This window comes from Molothrus ater, chromosome 17 (assembly GCF_012460135.2).
Source record: "Molothrus ater isolate BHLD 08-10-18 breed brown headed cowbird chromosome 17, BPBGC_Mater_1.1, whole genome shotgun sequence".
NCBI classification, from domain to species: domain Eukaryota; kingdom Metazoa; phylum Chordata; class Aves; order Passeriformes; family Icteridae; genus Molothrus; species Molothrus ater.
Genome location: NC_050494.2, coordinates 10,609,972 through 10,632,182, shown reverse-complemented (window position 1 = coordinate 10,632,182; position 22,211 = coordinate 10,609,972). Strand labels below are relative to the sequence as shown.

General features: G+C 42.9%; 1 protein-coding gene and 1 long non-coding RNA gene across 2 annotated transcripts in view; both read right to left on the bottom strand.

Moving 5' to 3' along the window:
• Nucleotides 1–10,651, bottom strand: part of TAF4 (TATA-box binding protein associated factor 4) — a 36,429-nt gene extending 25,778 nt beyond the window's left edge. Inside the window, exons 1-2 of the mRNA XM_036395812.2 lie at nucleotides 10,336–10,651; nucleotides 7,315–8,403 (exon numbers count right to left, since the gene is read on the bottom strand). Coding sequence (XP_036251705.1) covers nucleotides 7,315–8,403; nucleotides 10,336–10,651 — 1,405 coding nt within the window. The remainder of the gene's footprint in view (nucleotides 1–7,314; nucleotides 8,404–10,335) is intronic.
• A 2,871-nt stretch (nucleotides 10,652–13,522) lies between these two features.
• LOC118694589 (uncharacterized) lies at nucleotides 13,523–21,313 on the bottom strand. Its single transcript, XR_004981458.1, has 3 exons — nucleotides 21,004–21,313; nucleotides 17,701–17,943; nucleotides 13,523–14,623 (listed from the first exon to the last, which is right to left on the bottom strand). It is a non-coding gene; the product is annotated as an uncharacterized LOC118694589 (long non-coding RNA).
• Between the last annotated feature and the right edge of the window lie 898 nt (nucleotides 21,314–22,211).

Sequence of the window (22,211 nt, the reverse complement as noted above, 5' to 3'; positions counted from 1 at the left end):
GCACCATCCCTATTTAACCTATTTTATAACACATTTACACATTTTGCTGAGCATCAACCTTTGATGTTCAAAGTGCAACTTTCTGATTACTGGTAATCTAAGTACAGAAACCCACAGTTTTAAAATGTTATTTTGAGTCTGACAACAGTTACAGACCTGAAGATCAGATACATTTGTACAACACCTTAAGACAGCTCTGCTGAGGTGCTGAACAGATCTCACTGCAGGTGTATCAATTCCTTAGAATTATCACCTCTTTCTTGATTACTGATAGATCTCTACCACTATCCAGTGAAAACAATCAACATTTTGTTCTCACAAAAAATACTCTATATTTTAAAAAACCCTCAAAGGCACACATAAGACCTCAAGGACAATTATTATCTTTTACATTAAATTTTATGCTAAAGACACCTGAAGAGAATTACTCCAAGAGAGGAGGGCTTGTGGTAAAAAATTGGCTCTCAGTTGGGTCATCTGCACCTCCAGAAGACAAACAGCATTTCCAGGAAGAAATTCCCACAGATTAGAACTGGTGTAAAAATTTCCAGAGTAAGCTGAGGTTTAAAACAACCAAAAAGCTCTATTCATGTGTCTATGACAAAAAATTTTTAAAAAAGCCTCATTTAATCTGAAATATGGATGATCACATAATCTTTACACCTGTTTAATTACAACCTGTACACAAACCAGGCTGTATCAGCAATTTTGCTTCTCTTACAAGGAAGCAGATACAAAAGAGCTGATACAATTATTTGCACACAGGAATAGACCTGTGGCTGTGCAAAGAAAAAGCCCTTTGTCACCTGTGAGCAACACTCTCTCCCTAGTTTGGCCTTCCCTCGTACAGAGCTTTGGGGTTCATAACACACCTGAAAGAACTGTCCACTAACTAGGACTAAACCTCCTCTCTGTCATTGGGATAGATACATGTGCTTCTCCTCAGTTATGAGAAACTGTATTTTCAAAATTCTACCTCTCCAAATCTTCTTTCACAAGAGATAATGTGCCTAACAAGCTAAACTTGCTAACAGTCTTCCAATTAGCAAAAGCCTTTTTTTCCTTACGTGAAGTAACGACAACCAATTCAAAGAGAAGTTTCAGACAGATTAATGGAGTTACAAACATTCATAAAGTTTCAACACAAACAATAATCTTGACAAGAGTAGATATTTTAAGGTAAAAATTATGATTTTGAATATTTCTGACCAAAAAAAATGAACACAGTAACAAAAAATGTTTAATGTGTTAAGTGACTTCTATGTCCAGTTCTTTCTGAGCAGACTCAGTATTGACCACACAGTTTTTACACAAAGCAACCTTTCCACACACCAGCACTCTCTTTCCTTGAACCCAGATAGTTTAAATATCAGTATTTTCAACTGTGTTCTAGAGCTACTTAATAAAATTTTTTAGAATTATATTTACATATCATTTCCCGAAATAGGGAAGACAGACAACAGTAAAAGTTCTCATACATCAAAATACTTCATTTGAAGAGTTTGTGATATAATTTGTCTCCTATCAGTGGCCCAAACTCATGCATTTTCACCTCACTTTGCTAACAGGGCTGCAGTATTCTCTGTTATTAAGGGATTCAAGTCCTGGGCAACAGTCAAATTTGTGGTATTCAAACCAAGAAGGTTTCACAAGCAACCCGCTTAAATTTCCAGAGATGGAAAACATGTAACTTCTTGCAAAGTGCAAAACACTTCAAAAGAAATAAATCACTTCTGGTTATTGACCAATAACCTCTATCACAAGCTTAGTGATACCCAAAATCCCCAGAAGATCACAATTTGAAGATCATACAGACATATCCATACATACACTTCCAAAGGCTGTTGGGAGCAGTGTTTTTCATAACAGAACTGAACAATATGTAATCAGAGTTAACAGCTTCCATAGCTTAAGAGAATCACAATTACAGTCCCATTAGATCCCATCACTTCACGACACAAGTGATAAGATGTGCACAACATGAAGACACTGTTTTTAACAGAACCAGAAAACCCAACTGCACAGCAGCTCTCTGAGGCTCTCTGGGGTACAAAGCCAAGCATGCAGGAGTCCTCAGTTATGGAAGGTGCAATGCGAACAAACACAACTTTCAGTCTGGTGACATATGGCAGATCTGATGTAGCAGATTCCAAATAAAGCAGAATGTTCCTTTTGCTGATGCATGATTTGAACATAAAATCCACCCTGCACTCAGAAGGGTTCTGCAGAAGAGATCCATGGTCATCTTCCAGAAAGACAGATACTGCTTTACACGCCAAGTACAGGACTCCCAAGCTCTAATCCTGGCAAAATATCGATTCCTGCATGGCCTTGGGCAAGTCAGAACTTCTCTAACTTGCTCTTTCCCCCAGCTCTAAAGCAGAGTTTATACTACTTCATTTACCAACCACACAGGCAGGTTGCAAGGATTAAAACATTTTGAAAAATGCTTTGAAAGTAAAACATACTGGAAGTTCTCTAAGAAACCCCCATTGTCACGGTGCATTGCAGACATTATTTTTAACAAAATCGAGCCATGCCAACACACTTAACAGGCATAATATTGGCAGCACATGCAACATACAGGGAAACTATAATGAGGATATGTTTGAACTCGCTTACTAGTCAGTGAGAAATAGAAACAACCACATTCTACTACTTCATAGTATTTCCCCTGTTCCTTTCTGTGTTCCTTATATCATGGGGTTGTGATGATTTCCTCATCTATCTGCATCCTAATTCCTTCAGGGACTTCTCAGGTACACGTTTCAAGTACAAAGCAACCCAAGGAATGAGGCACTCAGTAGGAAAAATAACATAAATTGCTTGCTTTGATTCTTCTCAGTTGGCACCCTTCTCCATTTTTATCCACTCTCCTTTGCCCAATCACCTACTACCCCAACTCCCAGCTGAAGGAAATGGAATTACTCCTGCAGAAGTTGTTTTTCAGTTATTCCACCTCCCAAAAGTACAACTGCTCAAGTCAGAAGGACCCAAACCCATGCTTTAAATTATGTGTTAGGTAGTTTTCCCATCCTAAAGCCACTATAACCATGGCCTGAGTTAGAATCCTTCTTGGATAGTGAACACAAGCCAAAACCCAATCAGTTTCTACAAAAAAAGCTCCAATTTAACACCAAATGAAGTTTTGAGCCTCTAAGGCCATGAAGAAACCCTTGAGTGTGCATATTCATGTTGACCATCTTCCAGGATGTGCAGATGTAGAGCACTGATGCTCCTTCAGGTCTCCTTTGCTTCTGGAAAGCATCAATGATAAGTTTTAACCACTGCTGGAGTTCAGAACTCTGGAACATCCCACTGTTAAGGGGCCTCTTTAACAGCAGTTTCTCAGTCTGTAAAAGGCCTATCCTGCCCTCACCACAGAAAAGGCACATGAGATGCCCTTCAGAAAGAGAGCAACAAAGAAATCTGTAGTCTCATCCCCTATCATCAGCCACTGGCAGATCCCACTGAGTTTTGGGAAAGTAATAAAGAAGTTTTATTTTTAGATACAAGGCAAAACAATTCTCTTCTACAACAGCTGCAGAACTGCACCACTGCTAGTGGGAAAACTGGCCATGACTATAGAAGTAAAAAAAACCCCACGATGACATGCCATCCTATTTGCTATATTCAAACAGGACTACATGTCACCAAACCATATTTAATCAGGAAAATACCAGACTTTATGATCAAGCCACCAAATTTTCATAACTACTAACAGTCATTCAGAAGGTAAAAGAAAAGAGAGGGGCAGAAGGAAGTGAAAGTTTCTAGATTTCAATTTCACCTAAGCTAGTTGAGAAAACTGTCCAGACCTACCTGCTCCATACTATTCTCACTCCATACTATTCTCACTCATACATTCAGCACTCACCAATCTGCTCCTTTCTCTAAGCAGACACCTTAAAATTTATTATGAGATGTTTGTACATAAAGATAAAGGAGAAGACAGTAGGAAGAAGAGAAGTCAAATCTTTGAACCCCAAGTTGACAGTATACTGCTAGGTAAGCATAAACTCACACATGCTGGGCCTCTACTACAGCACTGCTGGACAGGATGGGGTTTTCAAAAATTATTTTAAAGTATCCAAGTTTTGCCACTTTACAAGGTGATCCTACCCTGTGTAAGCAATGACCTCTAAACCCTTTACACACTCTTACAAGGCAAAAGAAAAATTTTAGTGCATAATCCCTGTTATACTTTTCTGCAGACTTTTCTGAGCACTTCTAACCATGGAACACTGACTTATCACTTTAACAAACCCACTGGTTTTCTACTTCTTACCATATTATTGTACATAACACATTTCCCATTACTGAAGTACTCAGAAACAACAAGCTTCATTCAATTGATTCCCAGTCAGTTTCAGCAGTGTTGCATCCTTAAGGCAGTATTGTGTAAACTTTTGTTCCTACCCCCTTACAAAATTATTTCACAGTATTTCCATCTCTTTTCTAAGAGGGTGTGAATAACTATTTTGGGACCATCATTACCCAAATCTGTCCAACTGGAGCACAAGGTCCCAAACACAGGCTCCTGAAGAAAAGCCTAAGGACAACAGTCCCCTTCCTCAAAGATGCCAGAAGTGAAAAACCATCGTTAATACACAGATAAAATAGCTCAGTTCCTTAGATAAGAAATACACCAAAATCCACTAAGGTCACAACAATTATGGCCCACTGGCTCTTCAAACATCTCCAATTTGGTCAGTCAAGGTTTGCAGTACAATTGCCTTGATGCAATACAAAGCATTATTCTAATAGTAATGTATTTTAAGCACCATCGATGAGTTTATTTTCCACACAGCCTTTCACAGAAAACATTTGAAACCTTGTAAGGTTTCTAATTTTCAAGCCCCAGTTTATAACTCCTGCTGACATTTTACATTCTGCTTTCCATACATGTGACACTGTAACTGTATTTTGGAGAGCTAGAAACAGTAATTCTGGATAAGAAAACAAGAGTAAAACCTGTGCTGTCATGGTCAAACCTTCCATCAGAATTTTCTAAGTGTTTGTAATTCTTGCTGTAAAAAGCTGTGTGTGCAGTGTATGATTTCAAACTGCTTCAAGCACTGTCATTGAAACTCTTACTAGCACCCACTATTAACTTTTAGAAACAAACTTGTGAATTTGATGCATGCAGTAGGTGCAAAGCACACAGGCGTTGCAGCTGCAGCTTCACACTACCAAACTGCCTCCAAAAACCTGGCCTAGATGCTGTCATTGAAAATACAACCCCAAAAGCACAGCCCCCTATGCTCCTTTCACTATGAGTGTGCCTGCACTCTGCTGAAGATCACAGCAGCTGCACGTGGCCAGATTTGCAGAGGTGCTTGGCTCTGAGAGATGTTTGGAAGAGCCAGCATACACCAATTCCTAAGTGTTTTGAAAGAGATGGTTTATGCAAGGCATTTTCAATGCTGGTTACTTTTGCAAAGTATAAAAAACAAACTAAAGCAATGTAAAAGAGAAATAATCAGTTCCGCTAAAAAAATATTTTTCAATATTAAGCCTGTCTTATCATGCAAGAACTCAGTTTCCAACCTCTATGTATCCAATCATTTATACTTGCTTATTATAAGTCATGCTTATTCTTTTGAAAGCCATAAGTATTTCTTTAAGTGTAGGACAAAAAAAAAAGTGCTTCATAAAAATCCAAGTGCTTAGAACCTGTATTGCTTTACTTGGATCTATCAAGAACTCCAAAGGAACAATTTATGGTCCAATTTTGCTTAAGGACTGGCAATGCTGCTTCCAAGAGTAACACATTTCAGGATGCTGTGGCAGTCTGAAAACATCAGCTACCTGAAAAAAGGTCCCACTGGATTCCACACTAGTATTTTCCCTCATAATCAGGTTTATAATGCAGTATTAATAAAAAATGTAGGTATAAATGGCACTAGACTAAACTGGATCAATCCTTTGATACAATATAGCAATAAATAAAATAAGGCTTTTCCAACCTATCAATTTACAGGCTTCAAATCAAGCATCACAATTTCAAGATCTGAATTTTACTGCTATTCTTTAAATTAGCAACATGTCATTCAAATTACTCATATATGGAATAATCTTTTACAGGGAAAAAAAGAGGAATATTTATACCAGTTAGTAGTTGGATACACAGAATGTTTGACAGACTTCTTCAAACTCCATGGCATCACATACCACAGATAGCATATTACACAAAAACACAGTGTGTAGTAATACAGCACATAATTCCTGATCTACTTTATGTGACAGGTGCATTGCTCTGAGGTTGATCAGAAGTTCCAAGAGATGTATTTAACTAAGACCACTTGTATTTTACTAGGACCACCTACTAAAACCACCACCAATTTCATTCAGTGTTAGTAGCAAAATTCAATTAGCTATTCTTTGCATAGTGCCCTGAAAACAGTGAGCACTAAGAATACAGCCCTTGTATGTATTATTATGAGGACAGCAATGTGTAGGTTCACACAAGTATTTGGAGTTAAAAATCAAAGTGGATACAAGCAACAAGCCTGACTCAAAATAATAGCAAATATATAACCTTACATCTCCAAATCTGGGATATTTAAGGAGAGACAGAACAAATCTGAGCAAAGAGATGCTTCTCATCCTGCTTTTCACACATCCATTGAGTTCAGGACTAGACTCCTTGTCCAGAGATGCTCAGCACTAAGCATGAGACTAGCTACTACAAAAGCTGCAGCCCTAGACACAACAGGGTGAGGTAAGGACATAGGAAGTCTGCCTTTTGTATCAGAATGCCAGTGACTAAAAAGATGATCATAAGCTTCAAATCTGTGAGTTTTTAAGTCAGACTTTGAAGGTATTTAAAGCCAAAGTAGGTGGTTTTCATGTGTTGTATCTGCTGCTTCTCTGTTCATGAGTGCTCTGTGGTAATGGGGGCATGCAGGGACAGGAGGGAACCAAGCAGCACATAAAGGTTACAAACTACTGACAAAACCACCTGAAAATTCAAAATGTCTGTTGTGCTAATGAAATAACAACATTTCATTAGGTAATGTTCCATTGTCACACTTTGGCAGTTTGCAGCTTCATCTACACTCGCACTGGAACAAAGATACCAGGCAGAATTCTTTTCAATTACTGCTGAAAAGACTTTCTGGTCACCCAAAATCAGACACTAAGTAGTGGAGTGCTACTATGCTACTACTACTCAACACCAGACCATTCTCATTGTTACATGTCATGCCTTTTCCACAATTCACAATTAAATGGCACAGAATCTTACTTGGATTCCTTCCTCCCTGCAAGATACACACTTCCAAACTAAAACCCCTCAATCCTCTGACTTACCTGGTGGTAACTGAAAATTCTGAATGTTAGTCGGATTCTGAGGTGGCTGAGGCAAACGAGGTGCTAAAACTGTAGGAGTCAAAGTTGCTCTGATTCCACTCGTAGTTGGTGTTGGAGTCCTTGGCAGACTTTGTGCCACTGTATTGGCAGTGCCTTTAGCCATTCCTGTGGGGGTGCCAGGAGCTGCAGGAGGTATCCCACCAGGATTGGGAGCAACATTGGAGAGCCCAGCTTGCATAGTTTGCCCAATAATCATGTTACCCCCTGTAGTACTGGGCTGGCCAGCAGTAGCCAGCGTCTGCTGTTGGGATACTGCCTGGACTATAGTTTTAGGAGACTCAGATTTGATGACCTGTGTGGCAGGAGCTGCTGGCACACTGGAACCAGACTGGCTGTTCACAAGCGACGTCTGGAGGGAAACTCCAGATCCCACAGTGGCTGTGGCAACAGCAGGAAAACTCCCCACACTGATGGTTGAATTGATCACAGTATTGCTCCCGTTCTGAGTGGCTGCAGCAGCTGCAGCCACCGTGGGTCCTGCTGTGTGGATGGGGGGCCTCACCAGCGTCACCGTGGGCGCCCCGGTGCCGACGCTCGCCGGTGGCTGCGAGGAGATCACTGTGGGCGAGGAGGAGGATGCAGAGGACACAGCAGTGTTTAGGAAAGAAGTCTGGATGACAGTGTTAGAAGCTGAGGGTAAAACAGCATTAACAGCGTTTCCTTTCCCCACGGATCCGGGTCCATTGTTAACGAGAGGGGCAACAGCAGGTGCAGGAGCGGGGTTGGCAGTCACAGGAGTCCCAGAGAAAGCAGCACTTCCTGTGTGGTGAGAGTTCATCACCACGTTACTCCCATTCAAAGTCTGCACCGTCGTGGTCCCAATCTTGCCATTCCTGGTGGACAAGGCAGTTGCCATGGTGCTGATAACCACCGATTTGCCCTGACTGAGGGTCCCTGGAGCAGCAGTGACTTCAGAGCCTCCTGCTGCTGCAGTGGTGGTGCTGGTGCTCGTTGTGGTGGCTCCATCCAGAGCTGAAGTCTGGGACCGGGTGTTATGATTAATAACACCCCCCTGCACTCCTCCTGCCCCTGCAAAACAACAGCGAGGTTAAACAGAGAAAATGAGCAAGAAGAGAAGTCCAGCAAAGACAGAATGTTCTCCCTTATCACCAGGTCTTCTCCATCTCCCAAGCTGCCTGCCTGGAGCCAGGAAAACAGGACAGAGTACAAACTGAACATGGCTTTGAATACATTATCTTAAAGCCTCCAATATCCCACCAAAGACTGGCAGATCCAGTATTAATTGTAACACCCCTGCTTTTGACACTACAGTACAAAACAGGGAAAAGAGATTTAATATGAACCAAGGGAAGTAAGTAGATCATCTAAGACCTCCTCCCCATTCTGGAGCCTGACATCCCATTTAGAAACAGGACTGCAACTGCAAGGGGGAAAATGGCCATGGAAGACACACTATTGAGACATATTCCCTATACACATGACTCTCTAATCCTGTCATCTCCTACAAAGTAAGTCAGATCAGGAGGCTCAACAACAGCACCAAAATATGAAAAGTGAAAGGAAAGAAAAACATCAGCCTCGCAAGATAAGAAGTACTGCAAGGCCTGGAGCAGGTTTCTAGAAGACCCTTCTTCCTTATTACAGAATTTGTTCCGACGCATCTGAAGTTCCCACAGCCCGAGATAGTTAAAAATAAATAAATAAAAAGCAAAGCTGGTTTTCAGAAGGGACAAGATGATGTAGCTTCTTGTCCTGAATAATCCTCATGCCCCTTGATAAGGCCTGGTGTTAGCACAAGTACAATCACACACAGTCCAGGTCCTGGCCCTAAGGAGACAGAAATGGGAAAAGAATAGTGACAGGCAGACACTGAGATGCACATTATAAGGGTCAAGGAGATCCTCCTAGAAGAGCTTCATCAATCATAACAGACGGTCTGTAGTATCTTCTTACACTTCAGCAAGACAAAATCAAAAATAAAAAAGGGGGGAGGGGAGGAATTGCAGAGAGATTCTGAGGAGACATTTCTTTCAATCCCCCTGAAAAACAGCTTCCCTCCATTCCCACGTAGTGAGCCCTCGGTCCCAGCCTTCACACTGCCCCCCTCCAAGGCTCACAAGACGAACGGGGGGAATATTCCCAGGCAGCTCCGGGGGTGGGCGGGTGGGAGAAGGCGCTGTGCAAGGTGGGGTGTTGTGGCCTGAATTCCCCCCCTTGCCGGGACCCGGCGTTGTGACTACCCCCCCTTGAGGGCAGAGGAGGAATGGGAGGTCCCCGTGCCCCCTCCAAGCCCCTGGAACAAGGGAGGGGGTGCGGGGGGAATATCAAGGCAGGCAGATATGGGGGGGAAGCATTTTGAGGGACTTCCTCCCCTTGAAATCCCCCCTCGCTTCCTCCTCTACAGGAAATAGGTGTCATGATTAATAACACCCCCTTCCACTTCAGCAACAGCGAAGGGGGAGGGGAAGGAGCATTTACACAGACAGCTAAGGCGGCATTATCAAGAGGGAATCCCCCCCATAACCTCCACCCCTGGAAAGGGAAGGGGAGCAATCACAGGCGGCATGGGAGGCACAGCCATGACCAAGGGGGTGGGCTCTGCCTCCTTCAGTCCCCGAGATTAACAGAGCCCTTTTACACTCCAGCAACAAGGGCAGGAAAAGCAGAGGGGACCGGCAGAGTCACGGACGGGCACTGCCGGCTCCTTCTGCGGGGCGGCTGCCCCCACACATGATCCAACACCCTCGAGTAAGCACAGGCGAGGAGGGAAAATAAAGGGGAGGGAGCAGAGGCGCGGATACACACCGAGGGGGCATGATGAGGGAAGGCTCTCCCCCGTATGATCGATACCACCCTTTGCACTCCCGCTCCTGCCACAACGAGAAGGAGGAGAGAGGGAAAAGGGGGGAAAGCAGTGAGGGAAGGAGGCAGCGGGAGCTGGGGAGTGGGGGGAGGGGAGGGCCCCTCTCCCTCAGAGCCCCCCACCCCTGCCCACGTTACCTGCTTTTGTGATCTCTGGGGCACTCAGTCCCATCTTGCTGCCGCTGCTGCTCTCTGTTTGGGCATTAGCATTGCCTCCTACTACTACTCCTCCAGGGCTGGGGCTAGGGCTGCTGCTGCTACTGCTGCTGCTCACAACATGGTTCCCCAGCAGCCCCCCAGCGGCCCTCAGGGGCTCCTGCGCCTTGTGGTGCTGGTGGTGGTGGCCGGAGGCCGCCAGCTGGGACTCCAGGGAGCCCACCAGGTCGCTCACCACCTTCTCATCCACCTCCGTGTTCAGGAAAACCTCATCCAGCAGATCCGAGCCCGCCGCCATCTTTTTTTCGGAGGGTTCCTGTGAGCGGCTCCCTCCTCCCCCCCCTCCCCTCTCACGGCTCCCTCCTCCCCCCGCCCCGCTCACACTCGGCCCCCCCGCCCAACAGCGCACGCGCGAGCGCCCGGCCCGCACATCACCGGCCGGGCAGGGATTCCGCCCGCCGCTGATTGGCCCGCGCCCGCGCTATAAAAGGCCGTGCAAATGGCTGCGAACGCTTAGTTGGGAGTCGGGCGGCGGCGGCGGCCCCCCGGCGGCCGCGGGCGGGCGGGGGCTGCGGCCCTTCGGTGCGGCCGCGCCGCGGGTGCGGGGGGTTCGGGAGCCCCGCGGGGCGGCGGGGGCGGCCGCGGCCGCCGGCGGCTCTTTGTCTGCCTCGGCCCAAAATGGCTGCATGTTTTCCCTGCTGCTCTCTGCGTCCGGGTCTCCCCCGCCGGCGCGAGTCTGAAGGGCGCCCCGCACCTGTGCCAGCTGCGTGTAACTGATCCACCGGCGGGGCGGGCGGGGCACACGCCCAGCCCCGGGCGGGGGCAGCGGGCGAGGAGGAGCCCCCGCGCCTGCCTTCCTCCCGCCGCCGCCGGCGGGGCCAGCCGGGGGCTGCAGCCCCTCGGTGCGGCCGGGCCGCGGGGGCGGGCGCGGGGCGCGGTCTGACTCAGCACGGCCAGGGCCAGCTCCGGGAAAGCGCGCCCGGCTGCGAGCCCAGCGCCGGGAAGGGAAAAGGAAGACGAGAGAGAGGGGAGGCGGGGGGGAAAAGAGAGGGAGACGGCAATTTTGAACGGTCCAGTCGCAGCTGCGAGCCGGCACGGCGGGGCGATCCCCGCCCGTGTGTCAGCCCGCGTTACACCCCCGCCGCCGCTTAACCCTTGGGGGAGAGCCGCGCTCCGCAGCGGCGCTCGGCGGGGAGCGCGGCCCCCGCGGCCCGGCCCGGCCGGCGCCGGCTGCAGGTGGACATGATCGCTTACAGGAGGCGGCTGCACTTTGACCTTGTTGTGCAACCATCATAAAGGAAGTAAATAACGTAAAAATACAACCCGCCTTTCAATAAATGCGCTCTTCTGCCAGGCGCTGTTTCCCCAGAAAACTGTATTACCAGATGCAATTGGAACAATATTATCAGATAGAACAATTTATCTTTCACAGAATAGAATCACAGAATCATCAAGGTTGAAAAAGACCTTTAAGATCAAGTCCAACTGCACTGCCACTGTAACCCTTAAACCACTAAATCACATCTCCCAGCACCAGATCCAGATGCCTCTTAAACACCTCCAGGGGTGGTGGCTCCACCACCTCTCTGGGCAACTTATTCCAATGCCTGATTTAAGTTAACTTTCAAGTTTTAAGGGGTATCAAGCTTAAAATAGCACCTCTTATATCAGGATTTTAAAATAAGCTTTGCTGTTATGTTTTGGGAATGGGCAGCATTAGAGGCTGGAGCTCTGTTGTAGTGGGATGGGCTCAGCACCTGCTGGTTGATGATTCTGGGGAATTGACTGGCCTGAAAGCTGCTGCCTGGAGGCTGGTGGAGACCTGCAGGAACAAGCCATTAGTTATTTATGAGAAGGAGATCACTTTAAATATGTCCAAGTTTCCTGTACAAAGGGTTGCCCAGATGTGGGTGCCAGCTCTTCCCTCATCACGCATTTGTGGTGATCACTTAACTTGTAGTACTCTAACATGAATTAAATTGATCTGCTTGACAGTCGACCCCATGAGCAATGGAACAGTGCTCAAGTACTGTCCAGTTCTCAGCCTGTCCCCAAATATGCAAATATACCTGCCAGGGAGAAGCTGTTTGCCAAAAATTCACATAAAAACTGATTCATATTTGCTCTTAACATACAGGCCCCAAAGAATACAGCAAGTACCTTTAAATCAAAAATCCTAGAAATTCAGCTCATAGTGAGGGATATTACTCTTCTGGTTTCTATGTCCTCTTCCCGCCTGCGCTAGACTTTGGCTGATAACTAAAAATTACAATGTTAAACCTTTCCCAAGGCTCTGCTCACTTACCCCTGTGGCATCACCCTGAGAGACTGCCTACATCCTCTGAGTTTTATATTAATATTTTATTCTTGTACTTAAATGCTTTTCTCAGTCATCACTTGAAACTCAAGGGTGAACAAGAAACTGCCCTTTTCATCTGTATGAATTTTAACTCCCATGTTATCAATTTTTGACAAATTACAGTGCTGCAAAGTAGATGTGATTTTACAGACACCACTGTAGGTCACGTTACCCTTTTCTTACAAGACAGAAATGCTGCTTTGAGCAGGGCAGTCCCAAACTCTTTGCTGCTGCCTCGGTCAAGCACGTTGCTAGTTTCAGCTATGGTGAAATTCTATAAGCAACATACCAAAGAACTCTCTGGAATAGAAGCCTGGTCACATTCCCTACCCAGCAGAAGAGTTAATCAGCTGCTCAAATGATTTATTAAGGGTGAAAAAGCTCGACTTAAACTAAGCCAGCCTAAAGGTGCAGAGTGGCTGAAAGAGTTTCTTTGATGGCATCTAGCCAGGGCACAGCCCCATACTGGGCCACAGTGCCCGAGGAACAGGGGAGGAAGAGATGGAGGATGTTATCAGGTGGCAGCAGCAGTCAGCATGGAGGGGCAGAGCAGCCTGCATTCTTGCTCTGCTCTCATTCTAGGACAGCTTGAATGTAGTTTACAGATGCCTACAAAACTAGAAATAAAAACCTCGAAATCTTCACGTCCTCATTCTAACACTCTCTTTAGTGTACCATATGGCACATCTACCATATTAGGTAAACAACTTTACAAAATTACAAGAGCAACTGAGATTCATTACAACTTGTGCATTATAAGTGTGTAGGATCCATTACTGAATAATTTATCTTTTCATACACTCTGTCTCTTGTTTGACGTTGGAAGTAAGTTTCTAGACTGAATTCTTCAGCACAGGGATTCCAGCTCCTCTGTGCTGTACTACTCCATTTTAAATGATACAAAAAGAGTAACTTGCACAGGAATTCTAGGAATGGAGCACAGGTAATTATTAGTGCTGGTGTAGAAATAGTCAAACTCAATATACAGTGAATGCTGTGGATTTCACCCATCAGCACCCATCAGTTACATCAAAAGATCTTGAACGTTACAGGCATATATTGGTTCTCTGCTCAAAGAGCAGAAGCTAGCAGGAGCCATCCAGGAAAAATGGACAATTGTCAGTTCCTTTAACCTCCTTCCTTTATATTATTATATATTATTATTTAAAATACTTATTTCGCCCCCTAGATCTACAATGTAGATCATGACACAGACACTATCTCAGGTTAAGGTAATGCCATTCTCCTTCTGTTTGTTTTCTCAAAATGAAGTTAGTTTAGAACTCATTACAGAAACATCTGACACAGGTATGGATTGGGGTGACAAGGGACAGAACAGAGAAGCCTATGGATGGTTTTAGTCTTAACTGACCCATCAGAAGACTAAAGGCCCATGAATAAATAGATTAAAAACTTATTGTTTTGCTGGGTGATTTCCTGCTCTTCTTTCCTGCCCCTCACCCAGGATCATTTGAAACACTGAACGTTGGGATTTAACCAATAATAATACCTTGATTTCAAAAGTTCAGTCAAACAAGATGGCAAAATTCACACTTGTGTCAGTTTCCACTGGAAAGTGTTCATCAAAACCAAGATTTTGGGTTCATTCATAAAGCTGCACTAACCTTGTAGCCAGTATCCCTCCCTACCTTTCTGCCTTGTACACCATTTCCTTTTTTTTTTTTTTTTTTCTTTTGGAGGAGCAGAGGAGTTCAATGGATATTTGGTAAGTAGAGAGTGTTAGGAGCAAAGGAATGAAGTCTTGATTGGAGATGATGCAGTTCTGTACAGAAGTTCCCCATTGATAACCTTGAAAGTCTGTGTGCTGATTCTTCTGCAAATGGGTGTCAGTCTCCACTAGCAAGTGATCAGCAAAAGCAGCAAGACTTCATTTGCATCCAGAATACAAATCTATAGGAAAAAATATTCCTGGTTTAAGTATTTTTCTTAAAGGGCAAATGCAGTTTTACTCCAGACATGCACAAGTAAGTAAATAAAGGAACTTCAGTGCCCCTTGAAGTCTATGCTCTTGACTGTCTTCTCCCTGAAATCTCGAAATATTGTTAAAGTCTTGGTCTTCGATTCATCCCATGTACTTCAGTTGTCCTTAGGTGAATCCCTGAAGAAGTCTAATGCTCCTAATAGGGATTAATATTAATAATTAAGTATGGTATGCTGCAGAAAATGTCTTAACTCCTGCACTGTAAAATAAAAAGAGGTGAACAATAGATTTGGACAGCAACAGTACAATCCCTTTTTCTTTTATGATAATTACACCTACCTACACCCACATTTCCACTGAAGGACAGTGCCTGTCCTTATGGGTACTGGACTGTTTCTGCCAGCCACAGAAGCTCCAGCCCTGTGCTGCAATTCAGTGTTCTGGACAGAAGCCTCACATGATACTGCCAGGGAAGAGAAAGGGCAAAAGCACCCACTTTAAATAAGTGTTTGTATCTGCATAACAATGACTGGAACTCCAGAAGCAAAAAACACCCCAACTCTTCTTTTCATAAAATATACTTGATTGAATAAATATATTATGTGACAACTTATGGGATATCCTCTTTTTAAAACCAAGGTATTTAACAATATCTAGTTATTAATTAGGAAAGACATATAAAATGCCTGTTACAGGGACACTACTTATGAGCTTGGTTTTAAAGCAAAATGTTAGCTGAGCACACAACTGCCTGGGCAATCTCCTAAGTGTTTCTGGGACAGAAGACTGTGCCTCTAGAACATGCTCCATGCAATTCCCACAGGAGTTATTTCTGTGTGGCTCTCCTGAGGCATTCCAAAGTCCACGCAGCTCCACATCCGGTGCCCAAAGGAAAACGCCCGGAGAATATACTGTGGGATAAAGGATTATTGTTGAAAACCCTGCAAGGCTTTACAGCATCAAAGAGCTCTGGAAAACTTTTTCCTTCCCAGCTGCTCTTCATCTGGCTTGTCATGCTTGTTACTGCCAAGATAGGAAGTATCAATACCCAGACTCATCTGTAAGGGAATTCTTAAGGAACTTTACTCATAGGAGAAAATGAAGGTTTCTAAGCACACACCCCAGCAGCTAACAGAGATTTCTAAAGCAAATCTTCTGAAGGGGATTACTAGCAAATATCCAGAATTCAGTGTGGGAAGAGACAAGCAGCAGAGATGTCAACTAAGATTTGTGTTTTATCTGTTCTGAAAAATTTCTTGTGCAAGCCGACATGATTCATGGGAAAAAGAAAAATACTATTAGAAGATTAGAGGTCCTTCTGGTCACTACAACCAGCTTCAGTAATTTCACATATTTTGAATTTAGCAAATTATTAGAACTGACTGGGCAAAATGAAAATGCTTTCCTCTCTAAGCAAATTAAAGGACTTTTGGAAAATTGAATCACTATTTCCAAGACAGAATATGTCAAGAAAATGTGCCTATTGATGGGTCTCATTACTGGAAATCCAATTTGCACATTTTACAGTCAGGATTTGTTAGAATATGTTTGAAATATATATTTCTTTTTCCAGAAAGGTGACTTTGTCAGGTTTTGCTTCAATTTTTCTGTGAGTCTTTGTGAGCAAAGTATGATTTTTCTAGGATATTTTATCAACAATATATCCTCAGACAACCTAATGGTACATGATACCATGGATATTCCAGTAATGGATTCCTGCCCTCTCTTGATTCAGACCTGGACACATTTAACAATTGACCAATTATGGTAATCAGTGTTATCCTCCTTCTTTATATGCTTCCCTCCACTCACTGGCCTTAAAAATATATAAATAAAAACAAGTGAAAGAACCAAAAATTAATCTTCATCCTGTTTGTTCTTGGTCAGTGCCAAGAACAGGTACAGCCTATACCACATCAGTTGTGAAAGAGCAGTTGCTGCAGATGAAAACATTTGTCCTATAGAATTTCATATCACAATGCCTAGAGACTGTAACTTACTTTATCTAAATCATTCAGTAGCCCCATGGTTCTTCTAAGACAGAGGAGTTATTTCAAAAGAAGATTTTGTCTGTGCTTGAATGCACACTTTTTAGCTCGGCAATAATATCAAATGAAACTAACAGGGTGTAGAGTTGGTAAAACTTTCAGCACATGTTCAATACATAGGGCAAAATCCAGATTCTTTTACATTTGAACTGGAAGAATAATCACGTGTGCAAGCAGTTCTGAAAGTCATTTTCAGATGACAAAAATGGCTAAATCATTTTCCTTACTCCATTTCTAGTTCACAGTCTGTCAAATGCTCTTACCAAGCCTTAGGAGACAATAGAATTCCTGAGCAACCTTAGTGAGATTATAAAGAAAACAGACACAAAAGACACTGAACTGGAAAGCCAGTGTAGACAGAAGAGGTATAAAAACATCATCATTTACAGAAAGAAAAAAAAATGAAAGCAGTCCAGTACAGGAGGTCTGTTTTGGTTGTAATAAAATGAGATTTTATCTAAACTTTTTGTGGATTTGGAATGCAGAAAGTATGTAAAGAAGATTTTGCCGAGTTTTTGTTTTGTTTTTTCTTTAATGACTCCTCTGTAATAACTGATTAAAATAAATCATGCCGTAGCTTCCTTATTGAGCTGTCTCAGAATTAATGAAAACACAGCTAGAAAGGCTATTAGACAAGTTTATTTTTTTCTGGATTCTGCAGCAGTCTGAATAGTTAGGGACATAATTCCAGACTCTAGGTTACTTTCCTACACTACCTAAAATATATTCTCACTATCAGAGAGAGTTCTGGAATTGCTCTTATTCCTTTAACAAGCTTTTGCCCATTTTGGAAACTGCAGACAAATCAAATAACTCAGTTAAATATGGGACGTGTTCCCATAGTTGCCTGAAGAAACCAGTGCATGTTTTGAAGCAAGTCAGACAAAGATTTTATCTCTGAAAAGACAAGATGGGCAAAACTTCCAGCCCAAAGGAAATGACACACCTGGATGTAGGGCCAAGGGAGTCATGTTAAGTTGTTCCTTATTGTTACCTACCTTTGTTTGTATGGGGTATCTTGCAGTACTCCTCCAATACCACACAAGTATAACAAAGATGCTGTCACTATTCTTCAGGCCAGTTCATGCTCCAAGGTAAACTTGCACAAACCTTTTCTCTCCAAAATGTCCTACTAGCAGCTGTATGTCCCAAACAGCCTTTGGAAGTTTGGCACAGGGGATGTCATAGGAAGAGGAAATGCTGAGCAATATACAGAATCCGAGATGAAGATGTGAGGTGTTCTGGAAAAAAAATTAAACATAGTAATCAGAATTAAGTGAAAAAATTGAAAAGCTAAATCTCTTTTTTAGTTACTTTACAGGAAAAAAAAACGTAGTTTAAAAGTGCACTAAATATCAAACACCTTGTCATACATGAAGTGATGGAGAAATGAGGTATGAAGCACAAACGATGCAAAGGCTTTGGAACAGTAAATGCCAGAATTGTCACGTGTTTGTGAAAAGTGTGTACACAAATACTACAATGGTAAGGAGAAGTGTGAGTTAGAAGGAGATTAAATCCCAGTTTATTGTCATACAAAAATTAATGACTTCCTGAAACTCCACTAAAATTCTATTGCTATGAATTACTGTACCATTCTTGGTATCTTTAGCCTAAACCTGAATTAAAACCTATAAACTTTAAACTCCAAAGCCTCTTCAGTCTCATTTTAAGAAGGAAAATAACCAAGATAAATGAAGAACACCCTAGAAGATAAAACAATGACTAATAATTCATATCCTCAAAGGCATTTCTGAAACATGACTTTTAAAACAAGTCCAGGAACAATTCAAGCCATGAAAGCTGCAGCAGATGTTGTGCAGGGAAAGAACAGCACACTGCCAAGGCTGGTAAAATGATCCCTTACCTCACTGAACAGAAAGAAGCTGAATCTACAACCCATTTGTAAAACAGGTAAGGAGGGGGAGATTCTTTGGCTGAAGAAGAACGAATGCAAATGAAGTCTCTGAACTAAAACATCTCATAAAGAACTCTCTCCTCTATGTTCTCAGCCCAGTGATGTACATTATTGCCCTATGGTTTGATTTGCACAGCAAGAGCTGTGCAGCTGGGTCTTGGTTCAACCCCACTGAAGCCTCAGTGCCAAGGAAATAGTGCTCAGTACTGATAGCTGGAATGTGTTCAATAGTTTGGAGAGAGAAAAGTCCAGAGAGGGAAGGAGGAGCCCTTAAAGAAACATTGCTGTCAACCTTTCTGGAATTTTAGCCAAACCCAGATTTCTGTCCAGGGAATAGTGACATTTTCTGGTCTGCAACATCCAGGGGTCTGCAGTATGTTTTGCATTCTCAAAAACATTTGATTTTGTTCAGAAAAGACTGGTCCCAGAGCGATGTATGAGGCTGTACTCCCATCTGCTCCTTGGCTTTTCCTCTGAGACACTGTCAGGTGTACCAAGTAGGTCAGTTGTGACAGTCTGGTTGTGACGTGGGCTCTCTTCAGCCCAGAAGTGGATTTAGATCATTGGTTCTCATTGCAGCTCTAGAACCTCTCAGAAATTTGGGCATGAAGCTCAATACACGGATTCTTATTCTCCCAATTAATGCATAAATGTGAACCTCTACAAAATCTTCCCCTGCAGACTAACCCTCTGCAGCATTTCATCCCTATAAGCCAATTTTTTGCTTCCTTTCTCCATGTATTACTTCCTTTTTTTCTTTCATTGCAGTGTGTCTTCAATCCACCTTTTGCTCACTTCATGCCTGGAAGAACTTTATGAAATCCCACTTTTATCCCATGCCCTCACATCAGTGCACCTGTGAGGATACACAGACATTTGCCATTCACTTCAGTGCAACATATTCCAAAGAAAAGCATCCTATGCAGCAAAAAACCCAGTCAGAAATTTCTCCTAATGGAGCTTAGTATCTTAGGCACTGTTCAGTTCTCCCCACCCTCCTAGATAGACAACTATATCTCTTTATGCCCTAATTATTTCTAAACTTAGGGCTGAATCCTCTTACTCTTTTCAATGGGAGATAGATGCATAAATGCCTTTTTTAGAATGTGTCTGACTTAAAAGTCTTCATCCTTCAACTTTTGTCACCAAACTGCAAACTTCAGCTTTGTCAACCTTTTTTGTATCACATACACTATCCATTTAACTCTCTTCATGAAAAGATCTCTTAAAATTACAACCAGCTTCCACATCTGTGAATAAATCACTATCTACTTAGCCAGGATAACTTCATCTTGCCATTCAAGATCCAGAAAGCCTTGGTATAAAAGGTACTTGCACTTCCTTAACTGCTTCATTCTCCAAAATTTCCATGACAAAGTGAACTGCAAGAGCAGGCAGGATTTTGGGATGAGTTCTCAGTCTTATGTCTAGTACTGAGTGTGGGTTTTAGTCTCATTTCTACAGAGTAGACACCTTTTCCTAAGATGTAAGGCAAACTAATATCATGAAACACTATTTTCTCCATACATCATTGTATCTCTTTTTCTTAGATTGTGGGAAATTGAGAAACTAACTTGACAAAGCCCACATCATCTAAAGACAGGTTACCAATTCTTCTATTTTTTCTATTTCTTAATATTTCCAATGTTTGTTCTCCTTATTCCATTCTCCACTCCTCACTCTTCCCATCATTTTAGTTTCCTTCAGTTCAATTTACATGCTTTTTTCTTTATCCTACTTCATCAGCTTTTCTTTGTGTAGTATAGATCCACTTACAAGAGTGGATCCTTTTTTTCCTTCTCATCTTTTCTGTTTCTCCATCCTGTTCCAGTCCCTCCTTCATTCCTGGTCTCTTTTCTACTGCCCATTCCCCACACCTCTACAGAACAGTGTCCTGTACTTGGTGACCTTCCCCTCCTTCCCTGCAGCTACCATAACCTTATTTTGAAATTACTGCTCTAACATCTCTTCCTCTAGGGCTCAAGCATTTCTCTCTTCCTTTGTACCATTTGTTTTGTTTGCCACACCCAAATTCAGATCGCTCTTCCATTTTCAGTTCCTCTATTTTCCATGCTTATTTATTTTCTTTCCTCCATTTTTTTTTTTTGATTTTTGCCACCAACTGCAAAGGCATCCCATTGTCCCCAGGTGCAGGAGGTCATGCTTCAGCAGGCAGTGCCTGGCTTCCTTCCTCCAGCAGCTGGAGCTTGTCACAGGTGTTCTGCCAACTGCTGGTCTGTCCTAAACTCTGCCACAACTCACCTGAGTCAGTTCAGCTCACATTTCCATGGATGTGGCCATCATCCACCACAAAAGCTCTCTCTCACCATCACACAGCCCACAGATTCTCATCATTGCAGTAAGTCAGAGGTTTCTCCTTTACCTGCTAAGGAATGTGCTTAGATACAAGGCTGCTTGCCCTCTCCAATGCCTCTAGGTGCCTTCCAGCTGTCACAGGAGTCTCCTGAGTTCTGCCAACACAGGTTTTCCTGTAAATAAATTAGCTTTGCAGTTCCATGGTGTGACTGTATCCTACCTCCACTCTCCAAAGACCACAGGTACCTGCAGTCCAAGTGGCTGTTGTATGAATCCTGTGTCTGCTGTGATCACGAGGTGCCTCTCTGCCAGATTTCTTCCTACAGCCACGATGAACTGCAGTCAGCATCTTCATACAAAGCCAAATGTTCCTTCTTCATATGAGGGATGCCTGGGATAGCACACTTGTCATGAATTTACACAGTGAGAGATGCTCTTTGCTTCCTCCTTTCAACACTTAGTGGATGAGGAACTGTATTTTTTAGCAGAATAAATAATACTAACAGGCCACTTAAAATGTCAGGTGTCATATTTCTTCTTGCTGATGGCTTGTTATCTCTGACTGTTGTCAAACAGAAGATATTGAGGAAATTCATTACAATAAGAGTATCTTCCAGAAGCAGGCTGATTTATGGCCATGGTGATTATAACCAAAATTCTGTAGGTTTGCATATCTCTCCTTACCAGTGTATAGGTCATGCCAGCTTGGGGTAGTTTTCTTTTTCCACACTGCTTTAATTGGCCTTCCTGGAGGATCCACATCACTGTATTGCTACATGTGACTGTCTCTTTCTTCTCTAGTATTAAAAAGGCAAAAAAAAAAAAAAAGTGAAGGAATAAGACAATCATAATAATACCTTGTTTTGAATAAGGAACAAAGTACTGGAACTTACAGGTGCTTATGAACCAGTGACATTTTGGGTTGCATAAAGAAAACAATGAATAACTGCAAAACCTGGAGCCCCATTTACTATTACAAAAGAAAATTTTAAGAATGGAAATAAGAAACATCAATTTAAACATATTGTGGGGTTGGAAGATGTTGACCAAAAGAGGGAGTTCTGTTTCTCTAACTTTGGCCACACTGTTGACATAAGTTTTTCATAATAAATAATTTTTCGTGGCTGCCCCAAACTGAGCAGCCACATTTTTACTATTTTTTCTTTCCCTATTATTTCTCCATTTGACCTTTTCTACACTCAAAACTAGACACTCCTCATACAGAGGAACTAGAGGTGTTTTTTCATTAGGGAAGTTTCTAACCATCAATTTGCC